Source organism: Bufo gargarizans, chromosome 8, assembly GCF_014858855.1.
Source record: "Bufo gargarizans isolate SCDJY-AF-19 chromosome 8, ASM1485885v1, whole genome shotgun sequence".
Lineage (NCBI taxonomy): Eukaryota > Metazoa > Chordata > Amphibia > Anura > Bufonidae > Bufo > Bufo gargarizans.
In genome coordinates, this window is record NC_058087.1 from 120,232,350 (window position 1) to 120,249,402 (window position 17,053).

General features: G+C 42.4%; 1 protein-coding gene across 1 annotated transcript in view; it reads right to left on the minus strand.

Annotated features, from left to right (window-relative positions):
- Positions 1–12,528, minus strand: part of RFTN2 (raftlin family member 2) — a 220,911-nt gene extending 208,383 nt beyond the window's left edge. Inside the window, exon 1 of the mRNA XM_044303233.1 lies at positions 12,156–12,528. Within this exon, the coding sequence (XP_044159168.1) occupies positions 12,156–12,294 (139 nt within the window). The 5' untranslated portion in view covers positions 12,295–12,528. The remainder of the gene's footprint in view (positions 1–12,155) is intronic.
- Between the last annotated feature and the right edge of the window lie 4,525 nt (positions 12,529–17,053).

A 17,053-nucleotide genomic window follows, 5' to 3' on the forward strand; every position in this document is an offset into this window, starting at 1 on the left:
TGCATATGTATTAAATTGTTTTTTTTTACACAATAAAAGCACACAGAGCTATGGGGACTGGGTATTGCGGATGTGCTAGCGGCCATCTAGCAACCCATGTCCTCAGTTTTTATACACAAAATCACGGTGGCAGGTTCCCTTTAAAGTATTAGTAGTGTATCACACATGCTGCAATTTGATACACAAAAGTGATACACAACATACTTTGTGTTGCAATTAATATAAGATGATATCTTAAAAGTAATGTTATTTTTATATGATGTAAAGGTTTTTGTAGTAACAAAATTACAACATTGACAGATTTTGTGTCCACATCTGTAAAATCCTTTAGTTTTCAACCAAGTACATGATGATCTTTCCGAGAGAAACAAACTAGGGGACAATATAGAACCAATAGTACGGGCTGTTTTAGCGACACATTATAAGGTAGGGGGTATGTCCATGTGCTGAAACATCTCAACTGGCTGTCCTGTACCACCTGATGGATGTGTCATGGGTCAAAGTTCTTCACAATGTAAAAGAATATGGTGGGTGCGAATATCTCCATATGTTCGGCGAATCGCGAACACACAAAGTTTGCAGCGAAATGACCGCCGAGCGAACCGCAAGGCCATCTCTACTCCTAGAAGACGGAGCTAATAAATCCTTCCTCCTGGTTCCAGAGACATATTTTAAACCTCGATCCAACGACCAGGTAGGATATTCCCTAGCCAACAACCGGCTAGAGATTCTCTGGCATTCACCCCGGAAAGTCGTATCATCTGAACAGTTACGTCTGGACCTTATGAACTCACCCCTCGGCATGTTTTTAATAATGTGTAATGGGTGGCATGATTTTGCATGCAATAAAGAATTGCCCGCAGTGGGTTTGATATACAGTAAGTAGCAGAAACAATGTCATGATTGCATGCAGTAAGCAACAAGTTCAAAAAATGTATGCTCGCTGTGTCAAAGTAAAACTCAAATTACAGTCACTGTTATTGATTAATGTTCCAAAATAAATGACAACCCCCCAAATAATGAGGAGGTCATCTATAAATCTGCCATACCATATTAGGTGCGGTGAGAAGGGATTACATTCCGAAAAAATGTAAGACTTCTCCCACCACGCCGCAAAAAGGTTAACCAAAAAAGTCAAAAATTTGCAGCCGCACTTGTAAAAAAAACTGTCCATCAAAAGCAAAATAATTATGTTTTAACAAAAAATCAACAGAGGACAAGACAAACTGTTTTACCTCATTATTATAAGGACTAACTGTTTAGGTGATGCGACAAAGCTTGTAGTGCTAATTAATGCGGTATGCTGGAGTACAAAGAGGCAACGTCACAAGTCACCCAATAATAGCTAGGTTTCCACTGAATGTCCTGAAGGGACTGCAAAACATCCTTACTGTCTCTGAGATAACCTGGAACCTGTAGTACTAAAGGTTGTAAAATCCTATCCACGCACTGACACAATCTTTCATTCAAGGAACCTATGCCTGGAACTATAAGTCTTATAGGAGGGAACACCTCCTTATCGAACTTGGGTAGTGAGTGCAAAATAGGAACAATTGGATAGGGGACAAGCAAAAAATCTCTAATTTCTTCATTCAGATTCCCTAGAGACACACCCTCAGCAAAAAGTTTGGCAAGGGAGTTTCTAAATTGTAGGGTGGGGTTACAAGATAATTTACGGTAGGTAGAAGTATCGCATAAGACTTCCAGATTTAACTTCCTAAAAAGTGCAGAGTCGAGAACAACAACCATACCCCCCTTATCTGCTATACGCACTACTAACCTTTCATTATTCTTCATATCATAAAGGGCTACTTTCTCACTTTTAGTTAGATTGTTAGCATGCTCATTATTCAGGTAGGTTTTATGGAGACAAATTAGTTCAGACTCTACCAAATCCTGAAAACTGTTCAGCACTGAAGTCCTAGACTGGACTGGATATAAAAAAAAAAAAAAAACAGGATTCGGAACAGTAATTGCTGTTGCTCGAATATTCTCCCTCATAGACTCAGACTCTAAGGCCTATTTCACACAGGCGTCGCGTGTGAGGGCCGGATAAGATGCGGATGCGTTGCGGGAAAATGCACAATTTTTCAGCGCGAGTGCATAGCGTTTTAAAGCATTTTGCACGTGCGTAAGAAAAATTGGCATGTTTGGTACCCAGATCTGAACCAGGATGTCACGACCGCTATCCCAGCAGCAGTCGTGTCGCACCAGACGGAGGGGAAGGGGGACCCTTATCTACGGATGGGAAATAGAACGGTCACCCCTGACTAACCCTAAGCTGGCACTTGTCTGCCCTGATACCCTAGACGGGGTGTGAACCCGTGCGGCGAGCAGGATGCCTAAACCCTCAGTCACCCTAACAAGACTAAACTGGGGAAAGGCAGATGGGAGCACTAGTCACCATCACTCATGTCTAGGAGAACAACAGGGAAAACAGCAACAAACAAACAAACAATCTATAACATAGATAGACTTATCCAGTCACGAGCAGAGAAGGTGATCCCAATAACGACAGTCCACGCCAGACAAGAGCTCAACAGCAATACCGTCAAACGATCTCCTTCAAAGGTCAGAATAGCACTGGAAGTAAGGACTATATCTGGCAATGACTGCAAGTGAAACTGAAACTAATATAGTAGCTGGGAGTGGCAGACAGGACTCACCTGAGAAGGATGCCTACAAACTCCCAGTCAGGACAAAAAGGTTCACAAGGCAAAACCCGGAAGACATACCCTGAACCACGGAGAAAACTCACAAGCTATCGCAAGTAGCAAGTCGCTGCGACCTTCTCCTCCCAGACCTGTCTGGATCAGTCACAGTCGTGACACAGGACTTCTTCACAGAAGTTCGGGTTTGGGTTAGGTGTTGTGTAGATTTTATTATTTTCCCCTTATAACATGGGTATAAGGGAAAATAATAGCATTCTTAATACAGAATGCATAGTACAATTGGGATGGAAGGGTTAAAAAAAAAAATATATAAAAATAAATTAAACTCACCTCATCCACTTGTTCACGCAGCCCGGCTTGTCTTCTTTCTTCTTCTTTGAGGGCCTGGGAGAAAAGGATTTTTGGTGATGTCACTGCACTCATCACATGGTCCATCACCATGGTGATGGACCATGTGATCAGCGCATTGACGTCACCAAAGGTCCTTTTCTCCCAGGTCCTCAAAGAAGAAAGAAGACAAGTGAGGCTGCGCAAACAAGTGGATAAGGTGAGTTTAATTTTTATTTTTTATTTTTTTACCCCTTCATCCCTAATTTACTTAGCATTCTGTATTAAGAATGCTATTATTTTCCCTTATAACCATGCTATAAGGGAAAATAATAAAGATCGGGTCCCCATCCCGATAGTCACCTAGCAACCATGCATGAAAATCGCACCACATCCGCACTTGCTTGCGATTTTCACGCCGCCCCATTCACTTCTATGGGGCCTGTATTGCGTGAAAAACGCACAATATAGAACAGGCTGCGATTTTCACGCAAAGCACAAGTGATGCGTGAAAATCACCGCTCATGTGCACAGACCCAATGAAGTGAATGGGTCCGGAATCAGTGCGGGTGCAATGCGTTCACCTCACACATTGCACCCGCACGGAATTCTCACCCGTGTGAAAAGGCCCTAAGTGTCTCAGAATGGTACTAGACAACTCGTCCTGATATAACAAGGAAGGTTGATCAATAGAAATTTTCAATACATCTTTAGGAAATGGACTGTGAGTGACACCTGTTTCTTTCAACTCATTCACCGTATCTATTAGAGAAAAATGTCTCTTAACAGTTACTAAACGAGAAAATCGGTTAACATCCACAATAGTCCCAAACAAATCAAAATTACAACTCGGTAAAAAGCCCAGTCCTTTGCTCAAGAGTAAAATATGATCGTCATTCAATATCTGGGCAGAAAGATTCAGGACATTATTTATTTGTGCCTCCTTGAAGGATAACGCCTCCATCTTCCCTCACTGGTGTTTGTGTGCTGCTCTGCGAATGCGTTTTTTGCATAACTTGCACGGTTGGAAGTGATAGCACTTGCTGAAAGGCATGTCGAGGAGGATTGAGAATTATCTGTGGTGTCACCAGCGTCTAATTCAGAGGACTCCACATCAGAGAATGACACCTTGTTCTGGTTAGTAACCAAATGTCCTTTGCCATGTTTTTGGGATTGGTTTCTAAGTATGGATTTCGGTGTATCAGTAGAACGTAGGTTTCTTCTCTAATCATAAATTTTATTACTCTCATAGTCCAGATTATCTCGACTGTATTTGCTTTTTTTTTTATTATTTGTGCAATGTCATTTTCCAATTTCAACATATTGATTTTTAATTTATCATCGAGTTCTTTAAAGATTTGTAAATCCTTGTGCGGTTCTAATAATTGCTGTATCCCTTTTATATCCACATGTAAAGATTGCAGCAGTTTTTCTTTTTGTTCCACAATAAGTATGATCAATTTAAACGAACATTCATATAGAATCCCATTCCAGGTAATGGGCTTTTCACCGAGTTGTAATTTTGATTTGTTTGGGACTATTGTGGATGTTAACCGATTTTCTCGTTTGGTAACTGTTAAGAGACATTTTTCTCTAATAGATACGGTGAACATGCCGAGGGGTGAGTTCATAAGGTCCTGATGTAACTGTTTAGATGATACAACTTTCCGGGGTGAATGCCAGAGAATCTCTAGCCGGTTGTTGGCTTGGGAATATCCTACCTGGTCGTTGGATCGAGGTGTAAAATATGCCTCTGGAACCAGGAGGAAGGATTTATTAGCTCCATTTTCTAGGAGCATACATGTGAATCAGTCTAAAAAGAAGGGTGTTGTTTTTTCTACAGTGTATAGTCTGGAGTACAGACATGTTACTAACATCATAAACAAATACATTCCTATTTTGTACCAAGATGAGATTTATTTTTTATTTTTACAGGGGGGGGGGGGTTAAATGTGTTGCTAAAACAGCCCATACTGTTGGTTCTATATTGTCCCGTACTTTGTTTCTGTAATGGTGCAGAACCCCAAGCAACCAAACAGAGGTTAAACATTAGTGGATTTATTAAATAAACGTCAGTACAGTCCAAACAAGTAAGCATATACAGGTAACCAACCCGAATAATAACATGTGCAGGGAGACACCAAGGGGACAGCCAGTGACCAGGCAAAAGTTCACATGCGCAGTATTAGTCCGTGTAACGTGGTACCTAGGGATGAGACATAAGGATTTCCATGGTGCGATCCAAGGTCATACATGAGACAAACTGTTCAGCAAAGATGAGGCATCCAGAGGCAGTCTCTGAAGATAAATCAAGGAAGGCAGAGGTCATTCACAGGGAACTCTGGGAGAATATGAACCGCGACATACACCCGGGTTGCCCAAACAGTGGGCACTGACCAGCCAGGAAGATCACCTTTTAAGTACCTGCTAGCCAATCACAGAGTGCCATGTGTCTATTCCTCATAGGTCATATAATGATCCTAATCCCTGACACTTGTGCAACCTAGGTTGGTCCTTAGTCACTTAACCCATGCCTGCCCTCTAATCTACTAGAATTTACATACAGGTATTTACCCCCATCAGCGGCCGGCATGAATACACGATCGCGTCGGCACGGATGCCGTAGCGGAAACCACAGGTGATACCGGAGACAGGACCGGCTGCTGCAAGCCGCCACCAGTCTGGTCAATCTGCCTCCTAAACTCCGGCAGTCTTCCCCTCCGGCGACCATGCAGACGCACTACCACGTCTGTCCTCAAATGAGACGGTACCGAAGATTCCCCAGGCACGTACGTGACCTGTCCTGCTATTCCAACGGGGTCCCCTGCAGGCCAAGCCCCACGAGGACCCCTGGGGGCCCCAGTGGATCGCATAACAGAAGAGTGTTTACAGTTTCTCTCTGAAAGATCATCATGTACAAAAAGGATTTTACAGATGTGGACACAAAATCTGTCAATGTTGCAATTTTGTTACTACAAAAACCTTTACATCATATAAAAATAACATTACTTTTAAGATATCATCTTATATTAATTGCAACACAAAGTATGTTGTGTATCACTTTTGCTGCACCTCTTGTAAATTGCACCATGTGGGATGCACTACTAATACTTTAAAAACGAGGATCCATAAACATTTATCTGATGCAAATAATGAAAAGGCACTGAATGCCTCTGCAGTTTCCAGCCACTTTCGCGATGTCCACAGGGGTGATTTATCCTTCTTTACCTTTTGTGGAATTAAAAGGGTATTCAAACCATATAGAGGGGGCGACCATAAGAAACAACTATTGGCAATGGAAACTTTTTAGATTTTATGCTTGAAACTAGATTTCCAATAGGTTTAAATAGGAGACAGGATGTTATTTATTATTAATATTAGGGATTGTATGCACATCAATCTACCACTCTTATTTTCAGTGTTTATTTGTGTTGCAAATGCACCCTGAGTGTGTCTGAATAGTGCTCTATCTACTTGTCTGGAAGAATTGCTGGAGCTCATTCCCCCACAGGTGGTTGTTACCTTGGAGCTAATTTAACATCGGGTTTACTCCCATGTGTTAATGATGTGTCTTCTCCTGATAGGTGGATCTATTTTCTAACATGTATTTTAACTTCAGTCTGTTTATGATCATGTCTTTTGACAAATCATTCTTTTGACAAAGGGCCTGGGTGCCCGAAACGCGTCAAGAAGGTGATGTTTTTTATTGCGGAAAGGGGTATTCTCATCACGCAGTTTGATACTTACCTGCTCCCGGCGCGCTGTCCACTTCCTGGTTTCGGCAGGGGGCGGGCTCCATCTTGATTGAAGTCTTCTCCCGGCCCGGGCCGCACGCTGGACTGAACGCGCACGCCGCCGCGCATGCGCCCTGGTGACTTCTTCCTGGCAAGTATACTATACTGGCCAGAAAGAAATCACCATAGCGCATGCGCGGCCTCAACATGCGCTTTCGGAACTGCGCGCGGCCTCAACATGCGCTTTCGGAACTGCGCGCGGCCGGGAGAAGAGAAGAAGTTGTCTGCTCAAGCGCGGCCACCGCGATTCCTGAGAAGAGCGGTGGCTGTAACCAGGGGAGACAGAAGTCAACAGTCAGGTAAGTATATGTTTATTTTCTTCTAAGGGGTGGGAATTAGTTAATTAAATATATTTAGAAAAATTATCACTGTTAAATCATTAACAGATTCCCCCAAAAAATGACCTGCATTATCCAATACAAGCCTGCAAGTCTTTCTCTTCATATCCGAACTGCCATACACACGGTCACATGTCCCTTATCAGCCAAAAGAAGCTTGCAGGTCCTTCTCCACATACACACAGTTTTACTCCAGGTTTCCATAGCAACCCAGCCATTTTTCTGTACTGCTTTAGGTCAGCTTTAGGCTAGGGCTAAACGATGACATGTGTCGCGAGACATTGATGTCACACCAATGTCACACTTTTTTTTTATAATGATAGTCTATGGTGCTGCACTGCGACATGTGACATGCATGCTGTGATGGATGGATTTTTTGCAACTGTCGTGTCGCGCGACACCATAGGCTATCATTATAAATTGTTCAGACAAAAAAATGTCACACGACACATGTCGTCGTGTAGCCCTAGCATTAAAAGGGGCAGGGCGCTGTGGAGGTCACTGTTAAAGGGGTGGTGTCATGGCAAATGGGGATAAGAGGAACATCAAGTAAAGAAACAGCAACAGGTAAACAGGCTAAGCCCCAAAGCTAGGGAGGAGGGAATGGTAACCTCTGTAAGGGATCACCTCTTATGCGGGGGTCATTCTCACAATGATCTTCATCGACCACAGGGCTAGGGGCCAAACATTGCTTTTATTTGGCACCTCCACAAAACCAAAACAAACAATACAAATAAAACACCTGCCCGGCTGGGCTCTAACTAAACATGAGGACTCCCTACCTCACTGAAAGCCCCGTTCACACACGGGAAGAACATGCGGCTTTTCCCAGCTTAACAATCCAGCACTTCCAGGCTCTAACAAAGTCCAGTACCTTTTGGGGGATTGTGGCCCAGAAGTCCTCCTAACTCTGGCCTAGCGACGGTCGATTCCAAGACCTCGAGGAGTCCCCCAAAGTTCAGGCTAACACCTAACCATCTATCAAGACAGAAGGAGGTGGCAAGGGAGATTGTTCAGCAGGTCCCACATAGTTTTTCAACAAAGTCCTGTGAAACACATTATGGATCTTCCAGCCTGTGGACGTTCGAGACGAAATGCAACCCGATTAATAATGGCAGAGATCTTCTAAGGACTAATAAATCTTGGGCCCAACTTCCAAGACGGTACCTTCAACTTAATGTTCTTAGTGCACAACCACACCAAATCACCCACACACAGGTCCGGACCAGTCATACGTCTCTTGCCAGCCATACGTTTGTATCTTTCACCCATTTTTTTCAAATTGATTTGAAACTTCCACCAGATAGATGACAATGAGGAAGAGATTCTTTCCTCTTCAGGTATACCAGAGGACTCAGTCCCAGAAAAGGTACCAAACTGAGGGTGAAACCCATATGCACCAAAAAATGGTGACTTATCAGTGAACTCCTGTCTACGGTTATTTAAGGGAAACTCAGCCAAAGACAAAAATGGAGACCACTCCTCTTGATTCTTGGAGACAAAATACCTCAAATACGTTTCCAGATTCTGGTTAGTGCGCTCAGTTTGTCCGTTCGACTGAGGGTGGAAAGCCGAAGAGAAGGACAACTGAACTCCCAGACGAGTACAGAATGCCCTCCAGAAACTGGAAGCAAATTGCGTCCCCCTATCAGACACCACATCAGAGGGAATGCCGTGTAATTTCACAATGTTATCAATAAACACTTGAGCGAGAGTTTTGGCATTGGGCATACCTGATAATGGTATAAAGTGCGCTACCTTAGTGAATCGGTCCACCACCACCAAAATCCCCGTCTTCCTAGAGGAACTAGGCAAATCAGTGATGAAGTCCAGGGACAAATGCGTGCAGGGACGGGATGGGATGGACAAAGGAAGAAGAGATTCTGAAGCCTGAGTATGAGTCACCTTGGCACGTGCACAGGTCTCACAGGCTGCCACATAACCCTCCACACCTTTACGTAAACCTGGCCACCAGAATCTCTGGGAAATAAGATCCACAGTGGATCTACTCCCAGGGTGTCCCGCAAGGACAGTATCATAATGTTACTTGAACACCTTGTGCTGAAGCCCAGAAGGCACAAACAACCTCCCTGGAGGACAGGAATCAGGTGCCTCACCTTGAGCTTCCAATACCTCCGACTCAAGTTCGGGATAAAAGGGCGTAAACCACCACCCTTTTAGCCAAAATCGAAGCAGGATCCTCTGAATCTCTCCCCCCCCCCCCCCCCCAGGAAAGCTACGCGACAAAGCATTCGCCTTGACGTTTTTGACCCCAGGGCGATAAGTCACCACAAAATTTAATCTGGTAAAAAACAAATGACCATCTGGCCTGCCTTGGGTTCAGACGCTTTGCCGATTGCAGGTAAGCCAGATTCTTATGATCAGTAATTACCTTAATGGGATGAATCTCTCCTTCTAACCAATGACGCCATTCTTCAAAGGCCAATTTAATAGCCAGCAACTCTCTATTACCAACATCATAGTTTCTTTCGGCAGAAGAGAGTTTAAAAAAAAAGAACAAGGGCGCCATTTGCCAGGAGAAGGACCTTGCGACAAAACTGTGGAGGTCACTGTTAAGGGGGCAGGCCTCTGAGGAGGTCACTGTCAAGGGAGTGGGGTGCTGTGAAACTCACTGTTAAAGGGGCGGGCTGCTGTGAAGGTCAAAGTTAAGGGGATGGGCTGCTGTGGAGGTCCCATTTTAAAGTAGGAGGGTACGGTGGGGGGGGCAGTGTTAAAGGGGTGGGGGACTGTGGTATACTGTCTATATATTTTAACGACACACACAAACATTAAATGAAATATATGAAATATACCCATGCAAAGTCGGGGCCTTCTGCCAGTATCTCATAAAAATTGTCAGAGCAGTGAAGTGAGGCTTCAATCAAACAAACAGACCAACGGATATTTTAAGACCTTCCTGATGTAGGCAATTTTAATTTCTTCCTGCAAAAGTCATAACCTTTGTAATTCTTCCATTCACATGGCCATATGCGGGTTTGTCATTTGGAGGACAAGTTGTGCTTTCTAATGGCACAATTTAATATTCTATCTTTTGTATTTGGAAAGCTGGAAAAAAATCTAAATGTGGTGCAATTAGAAAAAAATGTTTTACATTCATTGTGTTGTGTAAAAATTACATGCTAAGTAGTAACTCAGGAATGGAGCCTCGGATCAACAACAGTAAACCATGTTTTAATCAGGGGAACTACAGCTATGTGTCTATGCAAACGGATAGGGAGCTTGCTGGTGACAGATTCCCTTTAATAGCAGGCGTATTGACAGTGAAGCTTACTCATGGACACACATGCGCAGTTTGCTCAGTATGATGAAGTTACAGTATATACAGTGGTTACTCTGATTGTAACCATTAGAGAAAATTGTGAAGTGTTGATCAGTGGCCTGGATTGATAGCATCCTGTTAATTTTAAACATTAGCTCTAAATGAGTTCTGAATTGTGCTAGAGGCATAGGCATTGCAGATGGTGATTTATGGAAGACCACTTCATACCCATATGGTTCTATTACTTCTGTTTGACTGAACATCTGTTTCACTGAATGTTACTTTTCGCCAATTGTTTCCAGAATTGTACAGTGGTTTTATGCAGGCTTGGACTATATAAGTACAGAATGACTCTAATCCTAGTGGGATTGTATCTTTGCTTGTCTTTGTTTAAAGTCACAGGAAGAAATAACATTGGACGGATGTGTAGCATTGTGTAAGCCTTAGGAAGTTACTACTTCCTAATAGGGAGCTTGTGTAGCTTTCTAACTGATCTGTAACGTAATAGCTTCAGTTCTATATAATTCAGCACAATCCAATATGGAAAAAGTGTGACAGCCATTTTAAAACATTACAACTGTTGTTTTCAAAAAAGACAAAACCTTTCATATTGGTTCCTGACACCCCCTGTCAAGCAGCTGGTTTTGCTGGGAGAAGCCACTGCCAGCACTCTTTACAGCGGAAATGTAGTATTACATGGTGGCCATTCAGATTAATGGCTATTACAAATCAGCTTCCTATTCTCGCTTATAGAGAGGTAAGCAAAGGTGGGACCCATGTATTATATCTTTTTGCCCTATACAGGCATATGGACAGAGGTTATCTGCCTGAGAAAAATCTCCTTGATTGCAGGTAATTTTGGTAGTTGGAAACCCACGTAGGATAGGATTTATCTTGTTCATTTATTCCCATATATCTTATTGTTAACACTCAGAATTACTTTAACATTATTGTCTGATCATTGCGCTTTCACATTTCTAAAAACCTGGATATCAGTTTTTACACATATGTCTGGGTGATATACTTTAGGTTTAATATACAGTGCTGTTTCAGGCAGAAAAATAATTTCACTTAAAAATGGTATTGCTTCTTAATATTATTCCCACATCATAAGATGAATTTTCAATTCGAAAGTTTTTTTTCCCCCCAAGGCAACATAAAAGAGTTGGGAATATACATAGAACAGAGGAGTCTATGTTCCCAGAGGGCAGCCATCTGGACTTGTTTATTTGTGTTTTCAACTTTCTGCTGTGGGATTCTCACTGGCCATCCTAGAGACATGGGCCTCTTACAAAGCGTGCTCTGGCTCCAGTGTCTGCACAGAAAAGAAGTGAAAAGCGAGGGAAAATGTGTTTGCTTTTTTTCTGTTTTACATACATTCTCTTTAATCCTAAACCTTTTTTTGAGTTTGTATCCTACATTCCACTATGTACATGTACATTTCACCATTTATAAAGAAAGATCTAGTCTACAATATGAGAAGATACAGAATAGACATCTTAGTAGTGAACATATAACGGTCATAATAAATAAACCTATATACAGAGCTGTACAGAAACAGGAGCTATACAGAATATCATTGTAAAACAAGAATTGAGAAACAGAGTGAAAACAAATCTGTGATTATCTTTTTATAATTCACAAGGCATTGTATGGTCCTATTCATGTTTCTTCTCTAAACATCCATAGAATGTAAACCCACAACATTAACAATAAATGCAATTTGGAATATAATGTACCTTACCTTCTAAGGAGAAGTCCAGTAAGACATACTCATAAGCCAAATCGTTTTTTGTTTCTACTTGTGGCCTTTTTATTGTTGAGAAGATTTTTCCAGGACTGCTGTCATCGGAATCCTCCAGCTTCCTAAGTCCACACCCCATGGCAAAACTTGTTTTCAGCAAACTCAGACAAAAGATAACACAACTGACCACTCTGAAAGAATACTCTTAACTGTATATTTACTCATATTCCAGCCTTGAACGCAGCAGATTGTGAAAATCTTTTCTGCTCATATTCAGAAGCATGGCTTCTGTAGGAGAGCTCTTCAATTCAGCTACACAGACATTCAAAGAGTTTAGAGAAGACTTTTCATGCCACGTCAAATTACAGCCAGCCCCCTAGCCTTTTCTGTGCAGCAGACACCAATAGTTCTTTGTCCTTCCATGTGTCCTCCCCTTTTGGCTAGCACTTGGAAAGGAAATAAACAGTTGACATACTGTAAGAGGGAGAAGACTTTCTGATCGGTTCTGCAGTTTCAGTGCTGTAAAAATTCCTTTACATAAAAGAATATTGCATGTTAATTACAATTCACATTACACCGGATAACTTGAACCTTTTTAAATTAACTATTAATTCAGCAGATGGTATAAACATAACAAAAACTGGTGATGTTAATTACTTGTGGGTTTTTTACATTTTCTTTGGAAGACATTATGCTAGACTTGAAATTGTATCAAATCATTCTGCAATCTGAATTATTTTCTGAGAAATGAATATATAAATGTCTGGGAATAAATGATGACTTAATGTATGGTAATAGCATATGTTACATAATTGTCCTAAAGAGCTAACTTCTCATACACAAGAGCATTTTTAATGTACATTATTTTTTTTATTTTTTTTACCAAATCGTTTTAAAAGGTATTCTATATGTATTCTAAACTAACGTCATAAAACTATACAGCTCAAAACCAAAAACAAGATCTCAAACTATGTCATAAGAAAAGTGTACACATTTAGGCATTTTCTATATAGCGCCGGCCATGTGAGGTCCACAAAATGCAGAATGCCCAGGGCTGGTATCAGTGTTTTGCGGTCCGCAAAATACTTAGTCGTGTGAATGTAGCCTTATGGCGATGGACTAAGAAGGCAAAAACTAAAACATTCTAAAGGAGAAAATTAGCTGTGTCCTTAAAGTCTCCTTTAGACAAGAAAAATAGTGAAATCAAACGAAAGTGCTCAGTTATCGAGTAATGTAAAAGTATTGAATGATAGAATGACAAGCGCTAATGGTTTAGTTTGTCGCCCTTTTGATCACTGATGTAGACACCTAAATCATCATTCAGAATTTCACAAGTGCAAACAGGTATCGCTTCCAACACAGACGATTCCACATTGGGTGGGAATGCAACTGTTCCCCTGTCAAACGATCTATTACACGATCACACTTATACAATAATCTACGCATCTAAAGGGTTGTCGTTTGCATGTTAATGACTCATTCGTCACTCAATCGAATCAATTATCTACTAATGTAAAAGGGCCAGAAGGGGACTGAAATCCAGCCCTGGCATTTTAAGACAGACAAGCCACTTGCTGTGCATTGAATGTAAAATATGTTTGTGTGCCAACCCCCCCCCCCCCCAACCCCCCATCCAACCTTCCCCCACACCCCACTGCTAATGGTATATTTCGATAAAAATTACATTCAGCACTACCAAAATATGTAGGAGAATAAAGCACCACATACTTATTATTATATCCAGTAACATTTCCACTAATGTAGACTAATTTCATCCAGGTCTCATCTCTGTAGAGATTGCAACACAGATATCTTAGATTTCTCACTTTTTCATCATTCCACACTTTCTGTATCCCCCTGTGCACCAACAATGCTATCCCGTAGCTCCTTCCATTAATGTGCCCACTGTGCTCCCCAATGTTTCCAAACACTATACTGAAGAAATAACAGTACCATATAGATAGTCCTCCATATACTAATAGTGCTCTCAAAAGTCCCACTAATTATAATGATTCCCCAGAGTGCCTTAATTGCAAATAGACACTTTACAATGATACTGCTCCCTGAGAGTCTCCATTAGCAGTAGAGCTCTTCATATTGTGTCCAATAATAATAATGCCCCCAGTACTGATATAGCTCCCCAAAGTGCCCCCAGTAATAATAAGAACCCCTAAAGTGCCTCCAGTAGTAGTAAGCCCTCCTATAGTGCCCTCAGTAGTAATAGGAAACCTAATGTGCTCCCTGCAGTAATAAGGCCCCCTACAGTGCCCTCAGTAGTAATAAGAAACCCTAATGTGCTACCAGTAGTAATAAGGCCACATAAAGTGTCCCCAGTAGTAATAAGATCCCCTAAAGTGCTCTACTAGTAATAAGGTCCCTCTATAAGGCTCCTTTAGTTATAATTCCCTCTATAGTGTCCCAGTAGTTGTAATGCCCCTCCCCCTGCATTGTCTCAATATTATGTCCACTTGTAGTGCCCGCAGTAGTTATAGTTAGAGAGGAGCGAAAATTTTGATTCGGATGCTTCACCGAACTTTCCATGGTATGGAGAAGGCACAATGACGAGGAACGCTGAACGCGCGGGCCCTGTCATTTAACCCCTTAGATGCCGCATTCTACGCTGATCGTGGCACCTGTGACTGACATTCACCTTTTGAGGGGCAAATCCCTAATGATGTCACTGCGTGCACTCAGCGTTATTAGGTGGTGACGTCATCATGCTCACTGCAGGTCCTTTGATGGATTTTCTTCAATCAAGACGGGAGGGGACAGCCTATCTGAGAGCAAAATTACTTTGTTACCACGAAGCGCGTGGAAATTCAGCTTTGTGATGAATGAAATGTTTCCTGAGATTCGCTCAACACTAGTTATAATGCCCCCTTGTATAGCCCCCAGTACTTATTATGACTTTTATAGTCAGGGCCGGCACCCAGCATACCTGGACAACTTCCCATCCCGATCCCTGAGGAGTAGATACACGTTCTGCAGGATGCGGTGATGTCACCGCTCAAAGGGAACGTGTTTGATAGTATAAGATGGGGTGTTGAATATTTGCATAGAGGCATGGTTATGCTATGTAACCACGCCCAACACATTGTGTAGCTATCAGGGGGGAGAAAAATCTGAGTGTCCGGCGCTCTGTTCGGGTAGAGCAGGAGGAGAGGAGCTGGGCACCCGGAGCTGTGATCCACCGTGCTCTGGAACTATAAGAGCAGCAGGTAGGTGCTGGATCCCACCGGACACTCTGCATGGAGTCTGATCCACCCTGCTGGACTGGACTGTGACCCTGAGAACCCCTCCGCTGGACATTGCATGGCCTATATCACTTCCAGATCTGGACATTTCAGGTTGAAATGAAGTTGATAGGGAGATGAACTGCGGCTTCTCTGTACTTCAGCAACGATAGATATGTTAGGGGGCCATTAGGGGGGACATTATACTGTGTGAGAGCCCCTAACACAGTATAATGACCCCCAGTGCCCCCCTTTCAGTATAATGATCCCAATGGCCCTCCATACAGTATAATGACCCCCAGAGCCCCCATACAGTGTAATGACCCGCAGAGCCCCCATTCAATATAATGACCCTAGTAGCACCCCATACAGTATAATGACCCCCGTGGCCCCTCTCACAGAATATAATGACCCCCAGTTCCCCATATTCTGTATATTGACCCCCCCAGTGACCCCATACAGTATATTGTTCCCAGTGACCCCTTCATATAGTATGACCCCCACTACAGTTTCATCGCTGAGTAATTTGTGCAAAATACCACAAGGGGGGGCCCACTTTGTATTTATCACCCAAGGGCCCACATGAACCTGGAGCTGGCCCTGTTTATAGTGCTCATGTAGGGATAATGCCTCCTTTAATGCCCTTAGAGTTATGATGCCGTCTATAATTCTCCTGTAGTTATAATGCCCTTATAGTGTCCCAGTAGTTATAATGTGCCCCTGTAGTGGACCCAGCAGTTATAATGCCCCCCTGTGTAGTCCTCAATACAAATGTCCCCTTTAGTGCCACCAGTAGTTATGCTGCCCCCTCTCCATGCTTGAGTCTGCAGCCTGAACTGCCTGTATCTAGGCACAGGTGGTTGCTATGATGTCATCACAACTGCCTAAGACTGGGTGCAGGCAGTCACAATGATGTCACAACTTCACAACCAACTGCACTGCTTCATAGGCTTCAGGCCTAGTGTCCTGTGGCATATGAGAGAGAACAGCAGAAACCAATGGTTCCCATGGGCCTCCACACTATTCAACTGTATCACTGTTCTGAGGATGGCAATACACTTTCTGGGCCAGCCATTGATTTGGGGGCCATGGGCAAAACATCTTAAGCACAAGCCCGGTATGTTTTGGCCTAGAGACACCACAGGAGCTGGTAGCCCACTTTGGGATCGTTCCTTCTGGCATTTGCCAGAATTGCCAGATAGCCAGTCCAGGTCTCGCTTTAAAAGAGAATTGAACAAAGATAAACCTAATATCTCCAAGGGCTTTATTGCAAGTTATGGGGCTAGGGAGGTTCTAAATATTCTGAATTAAAAAGACAGCCAATTGCAGTATTTGACAAACAAATTCCGATTTAGTGATGTTTTACCTTTTTTTTGCTGATACTCCCATGACTCAGCTAGCATCATACAATACATACACTATGAATATAAAACCAAACATTCTATTTATAGCTAATTGTCATTGAATCCCAAGCACATAATCCCATGGTAAAGTCAGGGATGGACCCTGACCATTTTGTTATCAGTAAACTGCACTACAATAATGGGAAAAAAACAGCACAACTACTACTACTGGATAATATTATCATATGGCAAATATTCTGCACAAAGTAGAATCAACATTAAAATGTAATCTTGTTTTAAACCGCAAAAAGAAAAAAAGGTT